Source organism: Arachis ipaensis, chromosome B3, assembly GCF_059453495.1.
Source record: "Arachis ipaensis isolate K30076 ecotype BB chromosome B3, ASM5945349v1, whole genome shotgun sequence".
In the NCBI taxonomy this organism is placed as follows: Eukaryota; Viridiplantae; Streptophyta; class Magnoliopsida; order Fabales; family Fabaceae; genus Arachis; species Arachis ipaensis.
The window spans coordinates 79309522-79330784 of NC_142438.1; the positions used below are offsets into that span (position 1 = coordinate 79309522).

The 21263-nt window shown below is 34.6% G+C and overlaps 1 protein-coding gene across 1 annotated transcript; it reads left to right on the plus strand.

Moving 5' to 3' along the window:
• The first annotated feature begins 913 nt into the window (after positions 1-913).
• Positions 914-1300, plus strand: LOC148571269 (cysteine proteinase inhibitor 5-like). The gene has a single exon (XM_088507247.1). It carries the CDS (start codon positions 914-916, stop codon positions 1298-1300), a length of 387 nt encoding a protein of 128 aa, XP_088363373.1.
• Positions 1301-21263: the final 19963 nt, after the last annotated feature.

Here is a 21263-nt window from a genome sequence, read left to right on the forward strand (position 1 = left end):
CATTTGTCATTAATCAGTTCATCGCTTAATATATAAAATAAAATTTGAACTAACCGGATAAGTAAATGAATTAATCACCAATTAAATTGCATGGTAGAAGATTAACTAGTGTTACTTTCTTTATATATTATTGTCATTTGAGAACCACGTACACATCCTGAATTAATTAGAAAATTTCTCTGAAACTGAGACTAGAAATCAGAGATCGAGATTAGAAACTTTCGTAACAATAAAACTTAATAGATACCCATTACAATGAGTTGGGTTGTCAAATAGATAAAATCAAGTTATATATGTTGCGGTAAAATAATATGATTTGGTTAATATTTGAATAAATTTGACCAATTTAAAAATAACACTCTATTTGTCATTTTTATATTAATTTATATCTACAATTTGCCATAAAACCAAACATAATATTTTAGGATAACAAATACCTTACAATATATGCATGTATTAAATTTTAATCGTATGTATTTTTTGTCTTCCATTGTATGTTTTTATTCAACAGGTCAGTAGCTAATTAATCAATTGCGATTTTCTAACCTCCTTTTAAGAGTCTATTAATTAGCTAGTAAATAAATTAATTGTCACCATTTACTTAAACTAACTAATTAACTGATCACTCGATTTAATTTAGACATATTCATCAACAAATAGATTTGTTGAACTAAATTTTGAGTCCGTCCCAAACATAGTAAATTAGTACACTAAAATTCAATTTTCCAGAAACAGTAGGCACATATTGAAAGCAGGAACTAACATCACGTTTAACCATTACTTACCTTCTTCATTCTACTATAAATCCTCACCATTATTATCACCATCCAACAAAATAAAAAAAAAAAAACAAAAACAAAAAACAAAAAAAAAAAGAAATTCAAAATTCTTAAGAAAAAGAATAATAAACAAAATGGTTAGCATGAAACAAAACTACCTCCTCCTCCTCTCCCTGCTCTCTCTCCTCTTCCTCTCGGCTTGTTTCTCTGCCTTGGCCACTTCTCGGCCGCCGGTAGCCCTGGGTGGGCGCTGGACCCACATCAAGGACGCCCATAAAAACCTCCGTGCCGTGGCGACGGGGGAATTCGCCGTTAAAGAGTACAACAAGCAATCCGGGACGAACCTGACGTTTGTACAGGTTGTGAAGGGTGACACGCAGGTTGTTGACGGCACCAACTTCCGCCTTGTGTTGGCCGTGGAGGACGAGAAAAGCAAGAAGATGGATTATGAGGCTGTTGTGTGGGAAGACATCCATAGGCGTTCCAGGAACCTCACTTCCTTCAGAGCTCTTCTCCAGTAGAATCATATTTATTTCTATATATTCTTAAATGCATGATATGTGAAAATCAATGCAAATATATATTCGATAAATAAGTGGGTTTTACTACCCCATTTCATTCAGTTGGTTAGAATATTCTAGCTAGCTACTTAGTATATATTGTTAGGTGTTTGTCTATAATAATCATAATGTTTTTTTATTATTTTCTGTTTTAATTTCATTGCAACATTCATTGTGTCCAAAAAGCAAAATGTTAAGTGAAGAAGCAATAATAAACATGAGTAAATAACAAAAAGTAAAAATTTTATGAAATAAAAGGCAGAAATTTCTTATAACAATCCTTACTAATAATCAATAAAATGGATTGAGTTTGTGGATGTTTATGAGCAATAATAAACATGCGCGCATTGGTTCATTGATGAAGATCTACATAGATGAATTTACTATCAAGAAAGAAATGGTGCAAGTTCAAAGCTTTGTAGCTCGTACATAGGCGTGGTCTGAAGCAATTGAGCCAAGTACTTGTTAGTGATGGCTCCATCGTTGGCCAACAACTCCAGAGAGTAGATTGCGTATGCGAATCCCATGCAACTGAGGATGTAAGCGAGCTTCAAGTTCTTCCCATTAGATCTCTTGTTATGCTCCGCGATTGCAAATTTGGCCATCTCAATCACCGCCGGGTCGTCCACATCCAAGTTCAATGGAAGAATTAGAGTCATCCGCCGCCCGGTGGCTGCAGAGACAGACACTGCACCAACCAAAAAGAGGGAGAGGATAATACTAGTAATTAGGCGGTTAGTTTTCATGGTGATGGGGGTGTTTTGTGCGGTGGCGCTGCTGGTTGCAACTTATAGTAAGGGAAGGTTGCCTCTTCAATTAACCTACGGGATTTAGACATTACTTAATTATGAAAATAAAACATACATTTATGCCCAAACACTTTACTTAAGAGTCATAATTATGTAAACAAACTACGATAATCTATCACATGATATCCATAGACATGTTATGTGATGATTCAAATGTAGTAGTAGTGACGTTTACAAAGTTAAAATATAAGAAAATATATAAATTAACTTTTAATTAGGTAATGCTAGATTTTTTTTGATTGCGATAAAATTTCTCCTATTTTTTAGAATTACTTAAAGGTGTATCATGTATATATAGGGTAATGCTATATATTCCTCAACAAATATTATTATTTTTGGCCAATAATATTAGTCAGCACCTATATTTATAAAAGTTTTGTATACAAAAATCATATAGTTTATATCTATATTTATCAGAATTTAAACACATAAATTAATACGATTTGTACTCACATTTTTTAGAATTTACATACATAAATTAATAAAAGTTATTTGTTAAAGATAATTTAATATTTGTGTTGATAAAAAATAATAAAATTAAAAATTATTGTATACATAAAATAAAATTTTAACTTTTAATACTTATTTAAGTAAACAAATGAATTAACTACTCGACCAATATAAGTTAATTGCATATCGCGTATATTCCAATAAAGTATATTTATGTTTTCATTTTTTATGGTACTTTATTATAATTCTTATAAAATATAATTATAAAAACATCTTTAATACTAGATCTAATTTCAATTTTATTTTGATCTTACAAGATGACACGTAAATATTCCTTCTTCAATAGCCATAGTCATTATTTTAAAAAGAACAGCGACATAGCTATTAGGACGTCCAAGATAAATGCCATGGATGCATGACACTCATGGTGCAAGTTGAAAGCTTTGTAGCTTGTAGGTGGAATCTGTAAAGATCTCAATTAATCGAGCCGTGTACTTCTTAGTCTCAGCTATATCATTGGCCAACAGTTCAATGGTGTAGGTGTTGCTAATCGCGGATAGAAATGCTTTGCAACTTAAGATTTGTGCGAGCTTCAGGTTCGCGTTGGTTCTCTTGTTATGCTCTGTTACCGCGAAATTTGCCATCTCAATCACCAAACCATCATTCACGTTCAAATTTAAAGGAAGCATTACACTCATAAGCGATGTGGCGGTTGTAACGGTGGCGAAGTGGAAAAGGAACAACGTAATAAGGCAATAAGTTCTCATGTTATACCTTCTTTTAATTAATGATACCATCATCTATTTGTGCTGCTGCATGTATATATAAAAGGAAATTTTGTTGGTTGCTGGCTCTTCAATCCGTTTACGGGATAAAGTTTTTAATTGATCACAAAGGTATATTTGTCCTATCACTCTTTTAAAGGTGTCTATTTGGGTAAGATAATAAATTTATATGTATTAATACGTTAAAAATATAAACAAACAAAATTTCGACGTAAATTATATTTTTTATATTAGCATTTAATTTTTTTTTAAAATATATATCATATCGTTATTTTTACTAAAATATTTTTATAGTGTGATAAAAATAAAAAATATATTTTTATTTAATTTTATAAAAAAGTTTCACTGTTTTTTTTATATTGAATAAAAACTATTTTTTTAAATTAGCCAAAATTTTAAATAATTTAAAAAATAAAACAAAAACACATCTAAAAAATAATAAAAAATAAAAAAAATTGTTCATCATTTCTTCCATAAGGTTCACTATTCTTCATATGTGTTCTCCTTTTCCCGGTAAAGTAGAAGAAGAAATTCTCTAACTGTGCCAACCCCAAACTTCATCCCAAATCCTAGAGTAAATACCCATAGTCGTCCCTGAGATTCACGCAATTACTCATACTAATCCCTAAGATCCCGATTTTCCTATTGCAGTCCTCCAGATAGAGCTCCGAGTACTCAAACTGGTCCCTGACCATATTTCAGGTGATGACTCATCACCGGAGCGCTGACGTGGCCGCGGATTGCCACGCTGGAAGGCTCCGAAACGGCGTCGTTTTGGTTTGGTGCCCTTGATAGCCAAAAACATCGCCGTTTTGACGTTATTTAGCATGAATATCAGTTTTCTCGCCAATACAAACTTCACTCGTCTCTTCTTCTTCCACCCTCTGACTCCATCTTCGTATACTCATCAATGGCGTAACCGTAGGGTTCTAATCCCTGGGTTGAAAAAGTTGAGAGAAGAAGAAGCAAGAGGTTTTCGTTCTTCCCCTCCATCACCAGAAGCAAGAGATTCGGACTTTGTGATCGTATTCAAGGTAATCTCCCTCCTTTTTTTTTTTTACTTTGCATTTTCGATTCAGTGTTGGTTGTTGATATATCAAGTTGTTTGTGTGTCTGAGGTTCGGGAGTTTTGGTGTCATTGTAGTGTCTAGGGTTTGAAGGTTGGCTGGAGTTTGTGGGGTTGCTATATTTAACCGAAATGAAATAGGGATATAGTTCAAAAATGTGTTCTTGAGGTGTTCATGTCACACTCCAATACAAAAGCTCATACTACATCTAAAGTCACACAGCCACCATCAATGTCAAAGACTCCTACCCAGCCCAAGGTGCCAACAAAAAAATCCCAGCTTATGAATAGTTTTCCAAATATCAGTTTAATTTTTTAGGGATTCACTTGATCCTGGAGTGATTTTTTTTTTGGCCGTCCTGCAGTAATTCTTAGACTAATTACTTCTATTTGAGGACCACTTGTTATAATCTTTCCAAGAGAATGTTGATGTTCAAAAAATTTCAGGAACAAATAATGAGCTTTTATCTTAATTTTATCTTTGTGCACTTAAGTTTTTGTAGTAAGATGAATTTAAGAGATGAGTTTTTATTTGATAGTGATTTGGATATGAGTTAAAATATACTAGTACTACAATAAATTTATCAAAGCTTACATTGTCTTGAAGTACACCATTGATTGCTATATAGTTAAGTTTGACAGCAAGATGTAGATCAAGTGGAAGAGAGATTTCTATTCTCATATTGTCAGGGAAATAGATTGCTATTGCATTAGTTGACCAAAGCAAATTGAGGTATAGGTTTCTTCTTATATGTTCTGTTCTTTTTTGGCTTCAATACTTAATTAATGATAGCTTTTCAATAGTAACATACTCCACGTTCTTACCAACTTTTTACATGGTGCCTGTGGTAAACCAAGTTTATTCATTTGATACCATCTTTTTTAGAAGAAATTTGTCACTCCAATTGCATTGTTTATAGTTTAGCTCCTGAATCATTGTCAGATTATCTGCATATCTGTTAGGGACTTTTATAGGGATCGATTGTAAATTTTAAGGACCTTTATGGGGATAAGCATAAACGTTAGGGACTATTATGGGTCACGAATATAAAGTCAGGGTTATATATGTTTACATTTTGTTGAAGCTATATATGTATAATGTTTTCTGAATCTGGCAGGGACTGATATCAGCAGTGAAAGAGGTGATACCTGATGTGCATCATATATTCTGCGTCTAGCATTTATGAAAAAATTTCAACAAGAATTGGAAGGACTTACAATTACGGGAACTTTTGTGAGAATGTGTAAGAGCAACAACATACCAAGAATTTAGAGATGGAATGGACAAGATCAAAAAGTTAAATGAGGATGCTTGGGCATATTTACAGAAGTGGCTGATGGATGTTGGACTAGAAGCTTATTCAGCCATATTTAGGAATTTCTGTTTTGTGTAATTAATCTTTTTCATCGTACAATGACTAGATGGTGAATTATGATCCAAAGGTCTTTTTGATATGCCATGCTTTTGATGAAACTACAGATAGCAGCATAATGGTTTCTAGGCTGCCTTTGTACCTTCATCTTTTGTTGTTTTTTGATAAACAATGGAATTTATCTTAATATACTATGCTTTGTGGTTTACCATTCAGGTGGAAGCAGTTTTTTTTATTTTTTTTGATAAACAATGGAATTTATCTTAACAACAGTTTCATAGTTAACAGCATTTTTCATTCCATCAACAAGCAGTTTTTTTTTTTATAAACAATGAAATTTATCTTAACAATAATTTCATAGTTAACATCATTTTTCATTCAATCAAGAAGCAGTTTTTTACATCTGTTGCTAACAGAAATTCCTAAACCACCAACTCATTCATCATTTACAATACAGGATCACCAACAACACTATCAATACAAACACAGCTAACACTAATAATTGGATAATCACTTTTTGCATTTGGACATCCTCTACCAACCTTCGAAGCCTCCAATCAAAGTTCATCTTCACTTCATCACCACACGATTCTGACTTCTCATCCTGTTCCTCATTCACAGAATCTGCCCACACAAAAAGCCCGCACCATCTCTTCCCACTTGTCTGTAACCAAGAAAGGATCAAAGTTCAGAGAGGAACAACACAAGAACAGTCAAAGGAGGAGAATCATAACAACACAAGTAATTATTCTAACCCACATTATAGTTGGGGAAGCCATAAAACAGTTTGTTTGGATTCGAATCTGTTCCAGACCATTTGAGGACCAGCCTGCAGCCATAGCCACACCATTCTGGCGGGACCGATCTACTGCTCTTTGTTTGCGTTCTACTCCGGTTCCAGCTAGATGGGGAACGAACAGAGCTTCCACCTGCAGTGCTACCACCACCCATCATCGACATGAGTAGCAGCCCCAGCTGGAACTGTGTGAGAACGGGAAGAAGTGTATGAAAGAAGAAGAAGAAGAGATGAACAAGATGAAGGGATGAAGTATTTGATAATTTGGGGATTTAGGGTTACATATAGTACGAGGGACCAATATGGGTACAAATTGTAAATTAGCCAGCTCAGCTAGCCGTTGGGAGCCCTCCAGCGTGGCAATCCGCAGCCACGTCAGCGCTCCGGTGATGAGTCATCACCTGAAATATGGCCAGGGACCAGTTTGAGTGCTCGGAGCTCTATCTGGAGGACTACAATAGGAAAATCGGGATCTTAGGGATTACTATGAGTAATTGCGTGAATCTCAAGGACGACTATGGGTATTTACTCCAAATCCTAACCTAATGTCTCCTCAACACACCCGCAGTCCCTTCTCTATTCTTTGCCTCACACGCCACAAACTCCATCGCCCTCTTTTCTTTCATAGCGTTGCCTTCTCTTATCGGTCACTGATGTGTGAGCATCTTTTTTATCTTTTCCTAGTGAATTTACATTTGAATTGTTAAATTTAATCAAGATTTAAATATCTTTTAGCCACTATGAATACTACTTTGAGTTGTGTGCAATTCTGTTTATTTCGGTGCATTCAGATGGATTTGACGGAATTTTGTAGAAAAAGAGCAGAAAGTGAATGATGCTGTCAACCATGACTTCCTTGCATTCTAACGAACATAACTTGAGCTACAGAGATCCAATCAATGTGATTCTAGCGGCATTGGAAAGCTAACTTTCAAAACTTTCCAACGATGTATAATAGTATACACTTTGCTCTCAGACTGTACGGTCTCGGTGGTGTCTAACTTGGGATTCTCCAAGTTAGGCACCAGTTGAAGCAAAACAAGTCAATCCAAGGCTGCCATAGTGGCGCCTAACTTGGAATTTTCCAAGTTAGGCGCCAGCCCAAATTAATCAAGTGGTCCCAGCGCATGATGAAGCAAGTAATGAAGATATTTATTAATTTTTGATTAAACTTTATTTTATTTTATAATTAGAAAAAGATATTAATTAGTTTTAGAAAATATATTTTACATTAATTAGGATTAGATATAAAAGGAAAAAGAATAATCTCTTCGGGCTCTTCTCCTCTCTCATACCTCATTCTGCATTTTACAGTTTTTGAGAATCCTTATTTTTTCTCTGAACCGTGAGCAACTAAACCCCCACTATTAAGGTCAGGAGCTCTGTTTATTCTATGGATTAATACTATTACTCTTCTATTTTAATTCATGTATTGATTTCAAATTCAAGAATTGTTTTCGTTCTTTATCTTATGAATTTGGGTGGAATGAAAGTATGACCCTTGTTCTAATTGAGTTCTTGTAAACTTTGGAAAAACAATTTACCTGAATAACAACTTGAAAATAATTTCTCCTAAATCACCAATTATCTGGACTTAACGGGATACATGACATATAATCCTCTTATATTTGGGTAATTAGGGTTTCTGTGGCACATAAACTAGAATTGAACTTAGCCCTCTAATCGAAATCAAGTGACCAAGGAATTGGCGGTTGATAAAGGTTAAAGGAGACTAAAAAGGTCTAAGGAATTAGGGTTTAGTCACATATAGTTTGTCATGAATTGAATCTTGCATGATTAAAATAGTTGGTAAGAAAAGTTAATCCGAAAAATAAATATATCTGAAACCTTAACTGTTTTCTCCATATATTTCACAACCCGTTTATTGCTTGCTTTCTGATTTTCTGAATTTACTGTTTGATGCAATTGAGAACCAAACACTCTTTTTAGCTTGTCTGACTAAGCCAATCACTCAATCATTGTTGCTTGATCTATCAATCCTCGTGGGATCGACCCTCATTCACTTGAGGTACTACTTGGTACGACTCGATGCACTTGCCGGTTAGTTTGTGGGTTATAAATCCTCGCACCAAGTTTTTGGCGCCGTTGCTAGGGATTGACTGTGATTGACAACTATTAGTTGTTTGATTGCTTAGATTAGGCGTTTTAGCTTTGATTTTATTTAATTGTTGCTCCTTAATTTTCGAAAATTATAACTAGTATTTTTTCTTAATTTCTGGAATTAAGTTTGGTGTTACCTAGTTAATTTTATTTTAATTTTCTTGTTAATTTTTTTTAAATTTCAAAATTTCTAGCTTAATTTTAATTACAATTTTTGAAAATTTCTTTTGCTTTAATTATTTGGTTGTTTTATTTTATTTCTTTTACACAGGTTACCTCATTGGAAATTCTCTGCACTCTGATGTAAAGAATTCCACTTTCTTATTTTATGTTTGTTTATGAGCAGGAACAGGGACAATGGACCTCTTACAGATTTTAATCCTGAACCTGAAAGGACTCCGTGGTGACGCTTACAACAAGCTAGATTTTACAAGGCTAATGAAAATTTAAGTGAGACTTTTGAAAAGGAAGCTGCAGAGTCCACTATGGATCCTAATCGTGCTGTTAATGCCAATGTGGTAAATCTGAATGAGAATGAACAACCTAGAAGAGTGCTTGGCTCATACACTGCCCCCAATCCAGATTTCTATCGGAACAGTATTGTGGTGCCTCCTATAGCTGCAAACAACTTTGAGCTGAAGTCTCAGTTAGTCACTCTGGTGCAGCAAAATTGTCAGTATCATAGACTCCTGTAGGAAGATCCAAACCAATTTATCTCTAACTTCCTACAGATTTGTGACACTGTGAAAACAAATGGAGTGAATCTTGAGGTTTACAAGCTCATGCTCTTTCCGTTTACTGTGAGGAATAGAGCAAAGTTGTGGCTAGATTCTCAGCCCAAGGAGAGCCTGAACACTTGGGATAAGGTAGTCACTGGATTTTTGTCCAAATTCTTCCTACCACAGAAGCTGACTAAGCTAAGGGTGGATGTTCAAACCTTCATGCAGAGAGATAGTGAGACCCTCTATGAAGCCTAGGAGAGGTTCAAGCTGATGACCAGGCAATGCACCCCTGACATGTTTTCTAAATGGACACAGTTGGAGATCTTTTATGAAGGCCTCTGTGAAATGTCTAAAATGTGTTTAGATAATTCTATAGGTGGTTCATTGCACATGAAGAAAACGCTTGAAGCGATAACACCAAGTGGACAAGTGATAAGTGGACAAGTGGCAAGTATGGAAGCACAAGTTACTAAGGAGCCAGTTGAAAAAGAAGTTTCGGAGGAGAAAAAGGAGGAAGTTGAACACGCTCCACCTAAAGCTCATGAATACAAGCCTAAGATGCCATATCCTCAGAGACTTCAAAAGGAGACCAAGGACAAGCAGTTTTCAAAGTTCTTAGAAGTCTTCAGAAAGTTGCAAATAATATTCTTTTTGCTGAGGTTTTGGAGCAAATGCCTCTCTATATCAAGTTCATGAAGGAGTTGTTGTCAAAGAAGAAGCCTTTAAAGGGGGATGAGCCAGTGGTCTTGGCTAAGGAATATAGTGCCATAATTCAGAATAACTTGCTAAGGAAGATGCCAGATCCAGGGAGCTTCCAAATTCCATGTACCATTGGGAGCACCACCCTTGAGAAAGCCTTATGTGATTTGGGTGCAAGCATAAATCTAATGCCTTTGTCTGTGATGAAGAAGTTGCAAATCCAAGAGGCACAACCCACAAGGATAGCATTACAGATGACAAACAAATCTCTAAAGCCTGCATATGGATTAATGGAGAATATCTTAGTCAAAGTGGATAAGTTCTTCCTTCTAGCAGATTTTGTGATTCTTGACACGGGGGAGGATGAGAATGCCTCTATAATTCTAGGAAGGCCATTCCTAGCCACTGGGAGAGCTCTAATTGATGTAGAAGTAGGTGAATTAGTGCTTAGAGTGTATGATGAGCAATTGGTCTTCCATGTCTTCAAAGATATGTATTCAGCAAGTAAAGAGGAGAGGTGCATGCAGACTGAGCTTATTGATCCAAACCTTCAAGAACCCTCTGATGATGCATCACAGGATCTGCAGCTCAAACCTCCTTTGGTGACAATCAACAAAATTCTCCCTGACATCAAACCTAAGTTTGGTGTCGGGAATGCATCATCCACCAAGGAGGAGGTTCTTAAAAAGAAGAAAGTTCCCAGGGGATGGAGAAATAAGAAGATTCCCACTGAAGACTTCTCCCCAGGAATGAAGGTGGTATTCACTGCATGCCCAATCAATGCACATTTCCTCTATTTTAGTATTTACTTAAGTCTATATAAGTCTATTTTTTTAGGCTTTTGATAGTTATCTATCCACTACTGCTGCCACTTCTTTTATTCTGCTACTCTTGTGGTACTATAATTATCTGCTGTCGAATAGCTATTCGCTGCCGCCGCCACCTCTCTAATTCTGCTTCTACTGTGCTACCACTTTGCTGCTGTTGTGGTATGGATTTACACAATAATTAAGATTGGTTTATTCGAATTTGAATACATATATTAATTTGTTATTTATGCATGAAACTTAAGTGCTTTCCTGAGGTACTCATCACTTTAGGACCTTATTTAAGTATTGTTGAAATTTAATTTTCTTTGTTATTTTATGTCTAATGCCTTCAAAGTATTTTGGAGGCTTGCACAGCATTGTCTCTTAGTTAATTAGGAAGCTAGATTCACAGTTAGTGAGACTAACAGTAAGGACTTCAATCTAGAAACTTAGCTATCTATTTGAAATATATAGGTTTTCGATGGATGTGTCCAAGGACTGAATGGATACTCCACGTCATGAGAAAGAATATCAAGTTGGTGTAGAAAGATTTTTGTATTTTGCTTTCTCATCAACGGGAGTTCCTCAAGGGGAAGAAATTCAATGCCCATATGCAAAGTGTTGTAATAGACTTTGGTTAAAGAGAAATGATGTATATGGTCATCTAATATGCCACGATTTTGTAGAAGGTTATAGGCGGTGGTTTAATCATAGGGAATCACTTGTTGCTATGTATGTTGACAGTGATATAGATGGTGAATATAAATGGAATGATAACATTGATGAGATGTTATGTGATAGATTTAGAGATATTACACAAGTTGATGGACAAAACATGGGGCCTAAAGAATGCGCAAAGGAATTTTATAAATTGGTAGATGAGGCAAGCCAAGAACTATACCCGGGTGTAAAGGATTCACAAGATTATCCTTTACCATCCGTCTTTACTTGTTAAAATGTTTGCACTTTACATGGTTGGAGTAATGAGTCGTTCACTTCTCTCTTAGAATTATTGAAAGAAGGAATGCCATATTTGAATATTCCTATTTATTTTGATAAAACCAAGAATATAGTAAAGAATTTGTGTCTTGACTACCAAAAGATCGATGTATGTTGCAATGACTGCATGTTGTATCGGCACGGGTATGAGAATGACTCATCTTGCCATCTCTGTGGAACATCCCATTATATTGAGCATCATGTAGAAGAGGATGATGCTACCTCATCTAGAAAGCTCCGCAAAGTTGCTGCAAAAACTCTAAGGCATTTTCCTTTAATTCCCAAACTTCAAATGCTTTTTATGTGCACAAGAACTGTCGAAGCTATGTCTTGGAATCATAATGAGCATGTTAAAGACGAGTCGTTAAGGCATCTTGCCGATGGTGAATCTTAGAAAGAATTTGACAATCGACATGAAGATTTTGCAAAGGAGCCTCGTAATGTGAGACTTGGGTTAGCAAGCGACGAATTCAATCCATTTCGAACTTTAAGCAGTACGTACAGTACATGGCCTGTTGTTCTGATGGTGTATAATCTACCCCCTTGGATGAGCATGAAGCCTGATTATTTTATGCTATCTTTACTCATTCCTGGACCACAATCACCAGAAAATGACATTGATGTCTTTCTTCAACCGTTGATTGAAGAATTAAAAGGATTGTGGGAGTCAGGTGTCAAAACATATGATTCCAAAGAAAACAAAACATTCAACATGAGAGCATGTCTTTTGTGGATAATTAATGACTTTCCTGCATATGATATGTTATCTGGGTAGAGTACAAAGGGAAAATTGGCTTGTCCATGTTGTAATGATGAAACTTTTTCTATCTATCTGAAACATAGTCATATGACTGTTTATATGGATCACTGAAGGTTTTTACCCATGAATCATCCATGGAGGCATAACAAAATATCTTTCAATGGAAAAACTGAACTTAGGTCTCCACCGCAGTTATTAGAGGTTCAACTATATTTGATATATTGCAAGATGTAGATAATTCTTTTGAGAAGAAGCAAAAGAGATCAAAGATTGGCATATCAAATTGGAAAAAATGGTCAATCTTTTTTTATTTACCATATTGGAAGTACAACATGTTTAGACACAACCTTGATATCATGCACATAGAGAAGAATATAGTTGATAGCATAATTGGATCTCTTTTAGATATTCCTAGAAAGGCAAAATATCATGCAGCTGCTTGTTTTGACCTTAAAGACATGGGTATCAGGAAAAACCTTCAACCAAAAGATACGAAGGATGGTAAAAAAAAAAACTAAGTAAAGGAATGCTTCTCAATGACTCCAGCAGAGAAAATAAAATTACTAGACAGTAGCGCTTCCAATATTGCTCAATGTGTACATAAAACAGAAAAGAAAATTTCTGGTTACAAGACCCATGATGCTCATTTCATGTTGCATTATTTGTTGTAAGTACCAATCAAGAGCAACTTCCTGACCATGTTGCCATCGCTCTAGTTCTGTTCATTTTTTTTTGCCAGATATATCAGAAGATAATTAGCCTAGATGAGGTAGTTAACTTAGAAGTAGAGATTGATGAGACATTATACTAATTGGATAGGATTTTCCCTCCTAGATTTTTTGACATAATGGTGCACTTGCCTATTCATTTGGCAAATGAAGTGAGGTTAGGTGGTCCAGTTTAATATCGTTGGATGTACCCTGTTGAACGGTATATGTGCACACTAATATCGTATGTTCGTAATAGAAGTCGTCCAGAAGGATCTATTGCCAAAGGATATTTGGCGAATGAGTGTATAAACTTTTGCTCAAGATATTTGCATGAAGATGTTCAGACAAGATTCAATAGAATCCCTCGAAACAATGATGAGTGTGTTTCAGATGAGCTGCGAACTCCTAGTTTGTTTCCAAGCAAAGGATGTCCTCTTGGTGAAAAAATGGGAGATTTATTTATTTTAGATGAAAAATCAGAAATACAAGGTCATGCATACATCCTAAATAATTGTGATAAGATCAAAGTCTACATGAGGTATTTTGTTTGATTCATTATCATTTGTTAGATCTCAATCATAATATTTAACCTTACTAACAAATAAGACTATGAATATTTGATCTCTTCAGAGAGCATGAGGAGGCAGTTAATGATAACAATCCATGAAGAACAAAGTGGGAGAAAGCCAAATACCATAGTCAACAATTCTCAAAATGGTTTAAAATTCACGCCATGAAAAAAGATGTGCCTGGTTGGGCAAAAGAGTTGGCTAGGGGTCCAAATAGAGTTGCAAAAAGATTTTTAAGTTATATTATTAATGGGTATAGGTTCCATACAAGGCACGTGATAAGAGACGTAAAATTTAAAATAGTGGTGTCACATTAGAGGCATTGACTCCTAGTTTTTCTAGTGTGAAAGATAAGAATCCAATTGAAACAAAAGTAGCCTACTGTGGTAGAATTGTTGATATGTTTGAGTTAGATTATTATGACCAATTTAAGGTAATCTTGTTTAGGTGTGAGTGGTATACAGTTGCAAAAGACAACTTTGGTATTTTATATGTGTATTTCAATAAAAAATACTAACAACAAGAACTATTTGTGCTAGCATCTCAGGTAAACAAATGTTTTTATGTGCAAGACCTATATGTGAGTGCAAACACTATGTTATGAAAACAATTCCAAGAGATTTATTTAGAGTAAGTAATGACCTTGAGTCTGATTCTCCTATAATATATGCAAGGGAGCCATGTGAACCTGAAGTAATTCCAAGTCTTCCAAATAATAATGGAGAAATTAATATAGTGAGGAATGATCTACGAGCAACCATTATAGATATGGATCCAAACATGTTTGCCAAACAACATTGTAAGGAAGACTTTGAAAGCGAATATGAGTACATGGAGGACCTTGATTCTGAAACATCTTAAAAAGTTTCATGTAGTGTTTTTTTGGTAGATCCTAAATGACTCATTTTTCTTAGTTGTTTTGCTTATTTAATTACTTGCTTCAGTTGATTATGTTCATTTAATTATTATTTAAATTACATTTTATTCATTGGAATTATTGTGTGTATGCAGAATGGAGAAAGAGAGGATCACTAAAAGAAAACGAATACTTACCTTAGGCCAAAAAATGAAAGGAAAAAGTCTAAAAAAAAATTTCCTTTGAGGTTACACAAGTAAAGTCAAGTGCTGAATTGCTACAACAATACAAGATTAAGAGAGAAAATATCATGGCTGAAAATAAGAATGTTAGCTTGCAAGCTCAAGACCCAAAGGATCCAACAAGAAAATAACACATCACAATAGTGGAAGATGTATTTGAAGAGCAAGCTAGGACTCCGAAGAAGAAAAGGAAGGTCCAACCAACATCACTTTTTCAAGAATGCGAGTATAATGGAAATGAGACAATGTTTGAAGCTGAAAAGAACTCTAAAACTGGGAATCAAAGGACTGCTGAACCTGATACAATGGAACAAAATGACATAAATTCTGATGATGAGGAGAAGATACAAGTGAGATGAGTGCAAGTTCAAATAAAAAAGGAATGAGTCTTGACATGTATTTTAAGGTACATGGGATAAATTTGGAAGATGAAGAAGATGAGAAAGATGAGGAAAATGAGCTTGATGATGATGCAAATGATGCGGGTAGTGGAGGACAAGCTAGTAATGAAGGTACTTTTCTTATTTATCTTATTGTCTAATTATAGCTTATATTACTTCTCAATTGAATTATGTTATTTTAATCGGACTTAGGCACAATAAAGAAGAAAACCCATGGAAAGACTATGTGCAAAAAGTTCCATCCACAGATTTTAATGATCGACAGGAGGTAGAATTTTTTAAAAGACAGCCTATAGGTCCAACCAAGGAGGTCATATCTGACCTCAACCAACTATTGGGCACAATAGTTAGAAACCCTCGTTTTGTGACTTTGCTAGATACTAGTTGGCATAGTATGCCTAAGAAACTCAAAGAGGACATGTGGGGGGTATGTCAATGTATGTAAATATGATATTATGGATAATTTTTTGTTAATTTATTTGTCACATTATTTGTGCTAACCGTTGACATTCTAATGTGTTGTGTTGCATAGCAAAAGTTTGTTCTTTCCATAAGTTCAAAGCCGTGGGTAATGTGGAGATTTTGTTGTGCATGAAAAAAATACAAGGGCAAAATAAAAAAGGAATATTTCTTGAAGTACAACACAAAGAAAGAAATGATAAAGAATCGACCATTAGAGATCTCTGAGGTTCAATTTCGCAAATTAATATGGTATTAGAGCCTTCCGGCTATCAAGGTAATATTGCCTTTTATTTCTTCCTATGTACCATCAAGCATACTATCATTGGTTCTTCATGTTCCTAAACTTAGTTGTTTTGAAAAAAAAGTGACATGATGTTGAAAGCACAAGAAAACATGTCTTGTAAGAATGATAATATCTCTTCTTCATGTTTACACTTAGGCTATCTCTGCTAAGAATACTAAAAATAGGTCAAAGCAAATATGTCCTTACCGAATGGGATCCACAAATTTTGAAATAGTGCATAAGCAGCTGGTAATATAACTTATTTTTTTGTGATTTCTCTGTTATATATTCATGGTGTAGTTGTCTAGTTAGTATGCTTCATGTAAACTTTTCTCTATGTACTCTAGTGCTATTCGAAAGAGAACAATGAAGAACTATCAAGGGCTGAAGTTTTTATAGCAACTCGCACAAGTAAAAAAGGAAAAGAAATTGATGCTAAAACACAAACCATAACTGTGAGTTATCTCTATTTGTATTTGGATATGTACAATATGAATTCTAAAGTGATTTCTATTTATATTGAGTTAATGCGACTTTGTATTTTATTGGTTGTTGCTTTTTGATAGACTGAACTTCAGAAGCGCTTAGGGGCAGGGGAAAATGACGAGGATGCATTTATAGGAGTGCTAGGGAAGGACCAACCAGGTTGAGTTCGTTGTTATGGGGCTTTGATTACAAGAAGCTCTCTTAAAAAGGATGAGGAGATTCGCCACATAAAATTTGAATACAACGTTAAGGACTCATCATTAGAGAAGAAGATGGATGGTGTATGTGGTTTATTAAAGGTATTAGTGCACCAAATAAACCTTGGAATGAGTGATGAAGAGGTAGCAGCATTAGCGCAAGCTTCCCAAGATTCTCCTTTGGATACCTTAAGTAGTAGACCAAGAAATACTCCTTGCTCCTCCAAATCAACTCACATTCCACACAAAGATGATGTAAGTAACTATCTTTTTCATTTTATTGTCATAGAGATACTGATAAAAAGAAAAAAATAATGGTCACTATCATGTTGCTCCGAATTATAGAATTTCATTTTCCATGTTAAATTTTCTGTTTGTAGTTCATGCTACTGTTGCCGGCTGAATATGCATTGTTAAAATACCATTTGTTTTTGTAAAATAAAAAGTGGCTTCAACTTGTGTTCGTAATCTAAGAAAGTGTAGGCCTATTGTTGCTTAAATTGCTACCATTTTGAACGATTTAGAAATATGTGTGTTTTCCATAGAAAATTATTTATATCACTCATTTTTCTTTGTATTTTATAGTAATAACATGGCGTTAATTTTGTATAAAATGATGGTAATAAAAGAAAAGAGTCATCCAATTATATGTTATATAAAATTGTTGGGTTGTGAAATCAAATTGGTATAGCAATTTTGCCTTTTCAATATTAAACATATTTAGATGCAAACCAATTACCAATAAAATGATATATATTGCATGAATTTATGTATTGAAAGGAACGTTTTCTTTTTTCCTTATATCTTACTAAACCAGGATGCATGAGATCCCTTAATAATATAAACAAATTAGTGAGTATTAGAAATTCATGAACTTATGGAGGACCTGGATCTACCGTATGAGTCACTTCTTCAGCACTAACAAGATTCACTCAAGTTGGTCAAATTAATTGTGATTAATTTTTGTCTAAGTGCTTGATATGATACAATACACATACCTTCAAAGTTGCTACCTCACATGCATTGCCTTACATCTTGAGCTGCCAAAATTGAAATGTAAAGTTACATCCTGAAAGAGTTGTAGGTGTTCATTTGTGTTTTATAATTTGCAAGGCAGTGGTCTAAATAATTTCGCTCACAATGGATGATACATGAAGTTTTATATTTTTTAATGAAGTAGAAGAAGTAGATAATGTAATAGTTGTTGGAATTCTAATTCATGTATTAGGAATTCATGGGTAGTTGTTATGACTTTGATTTTTGGTATTTTGTTAGAGCATGTTATGTGATCACACACTTTTTTTGGTGACAACTTTATGAAGGATGGATTAGTTTAGGTTGGATTAGTTGATTTAAAATTATTGGTCATTGAAGATTAAAAAGAATAAGTAGGATACTGACTAAACTTATAGCCACGCTTTGAAAGAGTGGCTATATTGTATAGTAGTTATCAACAACCATGCTTTTAAAGCGTGGCCATATGGCCATATCTTTCTCTGTTACCACGCTTTTCAAGCGTGGCCATATCTTCCTCTATTGCCACGTTTCTAAAGTGTGGCCTTATTTCCATTTATTGGCACGTTTCTAAAGTGTGGTCATATCTTTCTCTATTGCCCCGTTTCTAAAACGTGGCCATATCTTTCTCTATTGTCCCGCTTCTAAAATGTGGCCATATCTCCCTCTATTGCCACGCTTTAAAAGTGTAACACCCTAACTTTTAGCACCTCATGATCGTACTAAAAGTTTAGGCGTTACTTACCTCTAAACCTTTTTATTTTATACTATCTTTATTTAATATCGTGCCTTTGGGAATACGAACCGAAACTTTAATTAAAAAAACGAAAAGTCTTCACTTAAAATCTCTTAATCACAAAAAAATATATATATTCACATAGCAATATATACATAAACTTATTCAAAGATCCTCAACTACAAGTCCTACCCCTCTAAAAAGCCAAACATTAAATGACGAGGGAAAAATAAAATCTAAGATTAAACTAAACATAAAAAAAGTATGAATACATATATGCGTAAAGCTTCATAGTTCAGTCGCGGCTCCGCGCCAAGGATTCCTGAACCTGTTACTGAAAAGGAAATCTGTAAGGGGGTGAGAACTTCATCCTCACAGGTTCTCAGTAGGGACAGTGAATGCCGTGAGATTAAGGAAATAAGTTGCAAATAATTACTTTATAACTTTAAAATAATTACCATTAGAATTCCTGAAAACTTACTTTAAAGACTTTAGTTAGTTCCATTCAAATTATATTATTCTAAACAAATCCCAGTTACGTCACTCAGTTTTTGAGTTACAGTAATCAGTTCTCGGCTATCTTAATCCTTGACACATACAGGAACCAATAAGCATGAGCACACACGCCACACAAACACACAAATAGTTCACACATAAATCAAATACAAGAAATTCACAAAAAATATAGCACAACATACAGGAAGACTTAAGTAATTCACGCAATGCATATGATGAATGCCTTTTCTATGCAGGCCATGAGCTCATGCGTCGGTTGTCTACCCGCAACCCGACGTTACTCGGAGTGAACCACGCATATGGTTTCTTTACCGTGTCAGTCAGGCACAATTATCATCATGGACGAACCCATGTCATTTAGGATATCTTGGCATCACGGTAAGAAATAGACTATCAGTTAGGCGAACATTCACGCATTAGCAACATTAGGCTATCAGTTAGGCGGGCCACTTCCGCATTAGCAATTTGGCACAAGGCCCCTTCAACATACAATATGCTATCAGTTAGGCAGATATTCCCGCATTAGCAACCTTAGGCTATCAGTCAGGTGGGCACTTCCGCATTAGCACTTTGGCATAAAGGCCCATTCAAACATACAATATTCAATTTTCCTTTCATTCCTAGTTTCTCATTCTTTTTCTTTTTGTCATGCCTCCGCATCACCAAATAATCAATCACACATCCGCATCACCACATATTTATTCACACCTCTGTATCACCATATATTATTCACACCTCCGCATCTCCAAAAAGGTACACGTTTAGTTGCTCATCCCTCGTATCGTCAAAATGATTAATTCCTAAGTATCCAAACTTCTTTAATATTTAATCAAGATAAATGTCATTTTCTTAATAAACCGAACTCAATTCAAAACTTAAAACAAAATCTTTTCTCGACAGATTGAAATTAAAATATTATACTTTTTTTTAATAAATCAAACTGAAAACAAGAATCTTTTCTTTATACGTCGAAATCAATTAATACGATTTTTAAATCAAATTTTCTTTTAAATAACGCTTTAAACAAAGCCTTGGTGTTTTATAAAAATTTCTGCAACGTTTCTTCTAAAATTTGGGCTTTACCACCCTCTAAGAGTCCCAACCAAATCATTTCTCAAATATTTCGAATATCAAATTCTTTTCATTAGTCAAACCGTTTTTTCTTTGAAGGTAAGACACTTTCTATTCCAATAAAACTAGCCACATTTCAAATCTTTTGCTTTTGAAATTAAAGGAAATTCATTTCTTCATTCAAATTTTACAAAACTGTTCGACAATATTCGTTTAGCATTTAATACTAACCAAAATCACCTTTTCACATATTTTTACCAGCCTTTCATCAGCACTTACTCACCATCATACTAACACCAAAATCAATTACCATTCACTTCCACAACCATAAATTCCAGCATCACAGTCTCGATTCAAACTCAATTCATAAACTCAATTCATATTTCAATTTAACAAGCAACACTAAATTTATCAACATTCACAATCACAATATAACCAATTCTCATCAATTAGACATACAAAATACGTATAAATTATTTGCAATTACTCAATAAACGTTTTGGCATTCTTGAATTAAAAACTTTTAATTTAAAACGAAACCCCCTACCTCTGCTTGAAATAAAAGCAACGGAAATTTCGGAAAATCTTTCTGACTAAGTCACTGAAGAAGAAAACGTCAGAAATTGCCTGTACCTCCTAGAACTCCAATTATCCGAACTCAAAGAGAAGAGGAGCTAGTTACCGTCAACTTCTACGGGGTAAAAGTAACGCCAACATGTAGAGGAGGAGGATACGAACACTTTTATCGGATTATATTTTTTATTAGAGTTACAAATCTCAAAAAATTGGAGCCAAAAATTCATGGTTTCCATGGAAGCTCACATTCTCTCTCTCGGCCTTTCTTTCTTCTTTTACCCAAGTTCAATTCGATAGTGAAAGCAAAGAAATGAAGGTGATAAGGCTGATAGGAATGAATTGATAATTTATGGTGACTAATGCTTCATTAGGTGTCATTGATTAATAAATAAAAGTGGCACGTGTAATAATTATAT

Excerpts from the sequence above, each read along its gene's own strand:
- LOC148571269 (XM_088507247.1), top strand. The coding sequence starts at position 914 with ATGGTTAGCATGAAACAAAACTACCTCCTCCTCCTCTCCCTGCTCTCT.